This window comes from Trachymyrmex septentrionalis, unplaced genomic scaffold (assembly GCF_001594115.1).
Source record: "Trachymyrmex septentrionalis isolate Tsep2-gDNA-1 unplaced genomic scaffold, Tsep1.0 scaffold80, whole genome shotgun sequence".
NCBI classification, from domain to species: domain Eukaryota; kingdom Metazoa; phylum Arthropoda; class Insecta; order Hymenoptera; family Formicidae; genus Trachymyrmex; species Trachymyrmex septentrionalis.
In genome coordinates, this window is record NW_017305988.1 from 2,668,981 (window position 1) to 2,677,066 (window position 8,086).

Sequence of the window (8,086 nt, forward strand, 5' to 3'; positions counted from 1 at the left end):
TTTTTTAATTTAAAAAAATTTAATACATAAAAAAATAAATGTAAAATAAAAGAAAAATTTCAAAATAGTCGTTGATAAGACTATTTTTATGTTAATAAATAAATATTCGAGTCTTGACTAATGTACCAACCTGCTTGCGAATCGCCCATCGCAATACGGTAGGCTTTATGCAAAACGTCTTCGTTGAAAAAGTAATGTGGAAACACCTCGTAAATAGGAGGCAGAAGGATGTTGTTGGTATCCGGCCGATGGATCACGGCAACACTCAACACGTATATGTATATACATTCGTTCATGTGAAAACGTGCCCATACTGCAGTATTGTAGAAAGTGTCAAAATCTTTGGCGGAATATAAAACGCGGAAGAAACAAACCGCTTCTTGGTAATGCTGAGGATTAGTTCCAGAAAACACTTCTCCCCGTGGGAGCATTCCGTGCTTCCATCGCTGCAGGAATTCGGTCACCGCCGCCTATAGAATAACAAATCAATATACGGATTATTAGATTTATTTTATTTTATTTTATTTTTTATTAAATTGAATCAGAAAACCAACTTGTTCGAGATTTTAATAGTTTTTCTATGTATGCGATGTACGAAAGGTGTACAGAAAACTTTCTGCCAAAACTTTACAGTTAAAAACTGTAATAGCCACTATAAAATAATAAAAAGGATCTTTTAATAAATACAAATCTAAAAGTCATTCTCTCTCCATTATTTCGAATTGTAGTATAGTAAGACTTAAATGACAAAAAATTATCTTGATAGTCTTTCTCTTTGCTTTCTACTTTGTTCAGACATATACATATATATATATATAAAATTTGATATTACATGATCCTTCTTTACAGCTATATACAAACGATTTTTATGTTATTTTCAAAATGTATGATTTTATTACAAGATTAAATAGAAAAGAAACAGGAAAAATTAATTTTTCCTTATAGAAACAGAAATTAAAATTGGAATACAAATTTTATAAAAATTAATACATACATTAAAACGCATGGTATAAAAAACATTGTAACAAGTACCTGATCTGTAAAAGAAGCAACGTTATCTTCGAGGCTGAAGGATCGCGCTTTTTGGTAAAGTTCCGGATGGTAGACAGTTGGTTGATCAACGTGCCAGAAGAGCTCATAGATACTCTTCTGCTTAAGAAGGTATGTCTTATCGGCGGTCTGAGTGGGTACCTGCGTGGCATGGGCCAGGCAGGCCGTAGCCAAGAGTAACGCGATCACTTTCATCCTCGTGCTTACTTCACAAAGGATCGACTGGTGCTATTCGTTAATTGCTTTATATACTCTCTATCGACAAAAGAGATATATACAAAAGTTCGGAGTGCATGATTAAAAAAGTTATGAGGTAACCAGCCTACTGATAACAACCAATCTTTCTGTTATTTTTTAAACAATCTTTATCTTTATTGGTAATCGTCTACCCTTTGACATGATGTAAATCCGGGATTCATATTTTTTGATTACACTCCACCTCATGTTATTTATTTCAATTGAAAAATAATTAGCTTTTCTCCCTTAATTTCAAAATATATGTACATATTCTAGGGTACCTATTATGGAATAAGTCGGAATTTCGTTCAGAATTATTCTGTTTTTGTTTCATGTCTTTCATTCATGTATTTGTTCCAATTTGTTGCATGATACAGTTCATTCAAGTCTATCGAAATATCTATCGAAATCTGCGTACCCAAACAGTACAGAATATTTATAATAAATATTTATTAATATTCATTTTTTGAAATGTTATATAGATATTTTATACAACATTTTACATAAAGCTTTATTCGAAATATTATTAAAATATGGACTTAATATTTTATGTAGTATTTATGATAAATATAAATAAATATTTCTAATATTTTTTACTTGAATTATAATGTCTCATTAAGTATTTTCATAGCATTTATTACACATTTACAATAAATATTTCACAATATTTGTAAAAAATATTTATGATCTGTGCAATCTAAGATAATAAAAATATTTACGAAAAATTTACGAAAGTAAAATAAATATTTACAAATATAAATATTTACAAATATTTTTGTAAATATTTTATAAATATTATGTATTATCTGGGTAAATATTTAAAGAATTAAAATATTTGGACTCTGAATATTTATCACTATGGATGAATTTTGCAACTCACTGGAAACTGAAATAATAAATTCAACAAAATTAATCTTTGTGTAAAAGTTAAATTAATGTTATAGTTTATAATTTAATAATCTTGAGCATAAAAAAAGTATAGTTGATAATTATCTCTAAGAATGTTCAAAAACTTTATAATATCACAAAATTAGTTTCTAGAAAATACTTCAAGTATTTTAAAAAAACTAATCAAGCTAGAAAATAATACCAATTACAATATATATATGTATATTTTATACAATAAATAATATTTTATATTTTTCTATATCAATGATATCTTTTCAAGCAATTAAGAATTATACTGAAAATCAAAATATTAATTATAAACATTTGCAGGACTGTTTGTTATTATCAATCAACAAGCAGTAGTTACTTAATTTGCATGTACTTTTCGTATACGATAGCATATATATATATATACACACACATAATTCATCACTTTGCGATTAAAATAATTTGACTTTGATAACTGTTCTTTGATAATGACAATTGTTACTGAACGATTATATATTATTTGTTCAAGCAGAATTTTTTATTGAATCACAAAATTAAAACTGATTAATAAAGAGAGAATTAAAATTATTATTTAATTAATGTATGTGTATAAATTCTGTAAAAATTATGTCGAAAATTATGTACGTACAAAGAGATTATAGTACAAAGTAAATATTTTTGGGTTGCATTTTCACTTGACGTTACGACGCTCATTTTTAGCGCCAGGTGAAAAGGTGAAAATACAGCCTAAAAATATTTACTTTATGTAGTCTTATTTTACGTACATAATTTTCAAAATAATTTTTTACAGAATTTATACACAGGTGAAAATGCAGCTTTATAGAATTTTTAAATAGTTGTTCTTTAAAAATTAGATATCAAAATAAAAAAAAATTCATTAGTCAGGAAGTCCAGAGTGTTACAGAGAAAACGCAAAGTGCCCTATCCATTCAAGAAAATATGAAATGAATAATTATATCAAAATACGTATTATTGGATTTTATTTAATTAGTAATTAATAATTAAGATAATGGATGTAATCGAAAAAATGTGTAAAAAAATAAGGCAGATTCAGATAAGATTGAAATAAATATTTATAATATATCATTTTTCAGCAGTCTTTATTGAAACAAATTTCAATTTGTATCACTTGCATGATATAGAATCTTAAATGGTAATTATTATAAAAGTTTTCTATAGAAAGGGGGAGGGGAGGCCAAGTTTTTTTCTTTACTACAATCCAGTTGACCATTTTATAACGAATTCGATTGGATGCATTAATGTGCACTGATGCATATTAAAGCCGTTGTACACTAACTTAATTTAAGTGTAAAAGTAAAATGCAAATATTAATTATAAAATACATCTAACAGCACAATAAAGTGTATTGAGTATTTCATGATCTCATCAGTTTTTATGTTTATTTATAATACATATCTTTACGTTAACTTGTGTACGACGGCTTTAATGCGCACTGAGTATATCCACTCGCATTCGCTATTCAGTCACTTTTAATCTATCTCATGTCTTGCATTATGAAATACTTAACTAATTGCATTTATTTCGTATCTGTTTTTTATTAAAAGGAATGTAATATTCGATACTTTTTTTATGCACTTAGTGTAATTTTTTCTTTTTTAAATAGCTTTTTTTAGGGATTTAACTGTTTTTTGTAAATTTTTGAAAACATTACGTCGGCATCCTCATCGCCCGGCGTCGTTATCTTCGCCCGAAGTCATCGTCGTCGCTCGCAATTATCAGGCGTCGCGCGGAGACGAAATTTCACGATAAGATTTACATATTTCGTATATCATATACGATACATATAAATCTTACTCATACGCAAAGAAAATATTTTTATTTTACATTATTGTTCTTTATATTTAAATATAATGTTAGATTTAATTAATAAATGGATTAACGAGAAAAGATATATTTAAAAAATTATATTACTTGTTATTCATATATACATATAATTATACATTTATGTATTTCTCTCATAAAAATATTAGGTATACAAGGATGATCGTTATGAACAAGAAAAACATATTAGCTTTCATAACTTTTTTATTAAAGAATCCTGTATTTTCATCCAAATCATAATAGTGAAAATAAATGTCTCATGAAGAAAGATATTACTTTTTACAGCGCCATTTTCATTACATCTGTTTTTCAACAAGAATGACTCCATAGTAGTAATAATCAAAATTGTTACTGAAAATAATAATTAAAATATAAAAAAACTTCATTCTTTTTTAAAACGTTTAAATATAGTTTACAAATAAATGATATGAACAGTATAATACATTGCAGGGCACGTATCATAAAATTATTCGGAATAAATTCCAATCGGAATCGTTCAATTATTCCCTAGATTTCTATTATAATCTCTTCTTTGAAAATAAAATATTTCTGATCGGAATCCATTCCGAATACGTCTTAATATAAAATTTATATTATTTTAATTTTTTATTATTTTATTACTCTGTATTATTTTAGTAAAAACTGAATATTTATATTATTAGCATATTAATATGAAATTTTTAGAAAATAAAAGTAATCATATTTAGCTAATATTCCTCAAATTATAATATCTTTTTTATTTAATCTATTTTAGTAAATTAATAGTAAACAAATCATTACCAACCAATTTGATAGATTTCAACTATGTATAGACTCGTTATCATCTACATCATCATCAAATTTAACGCTTTTATTATCATCTTCATCGTGTTCATCTTGAACATCTTGATCGGACATCTCTTCCCAATTGTCATCGGATTCGCTGCTTAGATCAACATCATCTTTATCGGCACCTTCATCCGATGAATCTGCATACATTTTTGATGACATGATTTAATATGTTAATTCGATAAAATGTTAGAAGCTGGTATGCCATATCACCTGGATCTTGATAAACAAGCAAGCTTTCTTCAGTTATGTCCTTGTTGTGTTCCTCATTAGCCTGAGATATTTGTCCTGTTATAAGAGAAACTCTGCCTTTTAATCTTTGTATAGCTGTTAGAAGTGCTAACTTTGCATCAATAAAACTAAGAATAGGGCTGAGTATCTCTGCGACATCTGGTCGCGACATTAAATGCGCTGCATGAGTCATTATTAAAGTTTGCAACCACATTACTGCAATTTTGTTCCTAAATAAAATAATCAGTCTCAAGAAAATAATTCACGCAAATTTTTAAAATAGAATAAATAAAATTGGAAAAAATTTATAAATAAAAAAATACAATATAATTACGCATATGTTTTGCCTTGCAACATAACAGTTAATTCTTTAAGCAACGGTATAATTGCTTGCACTGGTAATCTTGCAATGGTATTACGAATTACAGATTCATTTTTTGTAAATAACACTGTCGTTAAAATGGTTTTATCTTTGCTATTTAATGCTTGCATCAGTAATTGCGTCATATTAGCTCCTTTCGTTGGCGTCCTCCCTGGTGTGTTCGCATCTGCATTTAAACTAAGATTTTCCAATCTATCTTTTAAAAGTAATTGAGAGCCTGAGGTAGTTCTATTTCTTTTTTGTGTTGAAACTTGTATTCCTGCAATATATTTTTTAATTTATTTTTGTATCGTTTTTCATCGATTTTATTGAACCAAACCATTTGTTACTATGAAGATACATAATTATGAAAAATGTTACCTGGTGCGAGATATTCAACATCTTCTTCGATCGCAGTAGGTTTTACTTTAGAAATTGTCTCTTCTTTCCTTTCTTTCGATTTTTTTGTATCTAATCTTTCCGATCTAATTAAACATTGCACTTTGTCGGAAAAGTCGGGCATTACTTTCTCGAATGTTAAGTTAAAATAACTACCATACGCCAGCAATAGCTTTTCATCTTCAGTTAAGTGACCTGCTAAAATTGGAATCTGTTGAACAGTTTCTTTCTGATTGATATCTGCCGCTACCGCAATGTTAAGAGATGGTTTCACTGGTTTGGTATGACCATTCGGCTGATACTTGAATAATTGTGCTTGACCCGATTGAGTAGTAACCAATATGCCGACTTGCAATTCTTCTGCAACAAGTATCGAGATCGATGTAGCCTCGTCTTGAATGGCTAGTGTTGCTATCGACGCTTTATCATTTTTATTCTAAACAGAGATAAAACAAAATTTAATTGTAAACCATTTAATTGTAAATTAATTTTGAATGTACATGTAACAATCAACCGAATAAAATCTAATATGTGTGCATAGTAAAATTGTATCATATAACAGTTATATATAAAACGAATTATCATATATAAGATATTACAAGTACATAAGTATTAAGAAGTTAACTTTTTATATCTTTAGACTAAATAAATTTCTAGTTGATTAATTAATAATGTTTGTCTATAAGAATCTCAGAAGTAAATTAAAGAACATTTTTAACACTTTATATACTAGTTATAGTTAGACTATGTAAAATATTAAGAAATGGAAAGAAATGTAACATACTTTGTCTAACATCCATACAGAAAGATGATTGTCTGCATGGGCAGCACTTATTAGGTAACTAGTTGCACTGTCTATTTGTATAGTATGAAGAAAAGTGACATGATTGGCATGTCCAGTAAATGTACGGATCAATTGTTTTGTTGCTAAATTCCACCACTTGATTATTTTTTCAGCAGATAACAAGGAGTTTCCATTTGATGGAATTGCCAAGGCTGTGACTTTTGCCTTGCCAGATTTCCATTTACATTTGATCCCATTCTCTTGAAGATTCCATTCCACTATATGATAATCATTAGCTGCTGTAATCAATCCAGCGTATGCTGACCAAGCAATTGCTGTGACAGTGGAAGAATGACCATTCTCTAAAGTAGTACTGACAGATGCGGCAGCTACATCGTACAAAGTAACTTTTCCACTTATTGAACCCATTGCCACAACAGCTTTGCGATCGACTTGTTCCGAAATTGACTTCCTCCTACGTCTTTTTCTTGGCAAAGGCTTAAAAGACACACAGAAAACGTTTCATCTTATTTACAGGAATAAGTTTCTAACATTTTGATTTTTATAAACGTTTATGGATAAATCTCAATTAACAATGTCCCTTCGCTGGAACTATTTGTCATACATTGAGTCATAAAATATAAAATTTTCTATACAAAATAAAATACACAATGTACATTTAATATAGTCTTCTAGAAACTTATATATTGATAATTTGAAATAGTATATTATACGTGGACAGGTAAACATTGGTGCGGATGAGGACTAAAAACAATAAAAACTGTCGACATAAAATTGTACATAATAACAATGCAAATAGAGTGAAAAGAGGAAAAGGAGAGAAAGTGGGGAATATCTGTGATGCTGAAGAACACATGACGCATATATTTACCGATACGTTGCCCGCCGATTGCGAGCTCACAAAGATCCATCCTATGACACTGCAGGGTGACGATAAATGCCGATTAGGAGTGTACTCATGCTTCAACCGGCCACTTGCAGTCTCCCAGATTTTCAACTTGCCGTCATTGCCGCAAAACGCGTAATATTGTCCATCCTGAGAGAAAGCGGAACATCCCGTGCTCGCCATCACGCTGGCTCACCTTGAAATTGCTACGAATATACCCCGTAACCCGTTATCCCGTGCTGTAAAAAAAATCGTGTTCCCTTTTCTAACGTTTCCTAACCTCATTGATCTCCATGTAACACACGCGGCGCGCGCGCGCAATCCTTAATGATTTTACGGCACAGAATTCGCAACGTAATATAGTAACGCAAATCTCCGTTTGGAATCAATCAGGAACCGGAACCTAGAGAGAAGCGCCTGAGAACGGCCATGCCCGGGATTTATACCCATATTCATAAGTCCTTTCTTGAAGAATGAGAATTCCTTGTTCCTCATTTCAGTCTGTTTCGTAAATCTTCCTTTATCAAACAATGAGTCTTATTAGCTTCCT

General features: G+C 29.6%; 2 protein-coding genes across 4 annotated transcripts in view; both read right to left on the bottom strand.

Moving 5' to 3' along the window:
* LOC108754698 (larval serum protein 1 beta chain-like) overlaps nt 1–1,276 on the bottom strand; it is a 4,529-nt gene extending 3,253 nt beyond the window's left edge. Inside the window, exons 1-2 of the mRNA XM_018497195.1 lie at nt 1,033–1,276; nt 131–470 (exon numbers count right to left, since the gene is read on the bottom strand). Coding sequence (XP_018352697.1) covers nt 131–470; nt 1,033–1,245 — 553 coding nt within the window. The 5' untranslated portion in view covers nt 1,246–1,276. The remainder of the gene's footprint in view (nt 1–130; nt 471–1,032) is intronic.
* Nucleotides 1,277–4,221: 2,945 nt separating this feature from the next.
* The window catches only part of LOC108754718 (WW domain-binding protein 2), a 16,652-nt gene continuing 12,787 nt past the window's right edge, over nt 4,222–8,086 (bottom strand). Inside the window, exons 1-7 of one of the 3 annotated variants that reach the window (XM_018497232.1) lie at nt 7,522–7,854; nt 6,630–7,127; nt 5,828–6,281; nt 5,420–5,726; nt 5,068–5,315; nt 4,811–4,994; nt 4,222–4,377 (exon numbers count right to left, since the gene is read on the bottom strand). In XM_018497232.1, coding sequence (XP_018352734.1) covers nt 4,825–4,994; nt 5,068–5,315; nt 5,420–5,726; nt 5,828–6,281; nt 6,630–7,127; nt 7,522–7,719 — 1,875 coding nt within the window. In that variant the 5' untranslated portion in view covers nt 7,720–7,854 and the 3' untranslated portion in view covers nt 4,222–4,377; nt 4,811–4,824. Of the gene's footprint in view, nt 4,378–4,810; nt 4,995–5,067; nt 5,316–5,419; nt 5,727–5,795; nt 6,282–6,629; nt 7,128–7,521; nt 7,855–8,086 lie in introns of those variants that run through there. The other 2 variants (XM_018497233.1, XM_018497235.1) reach the window with 2 other exon arrangements.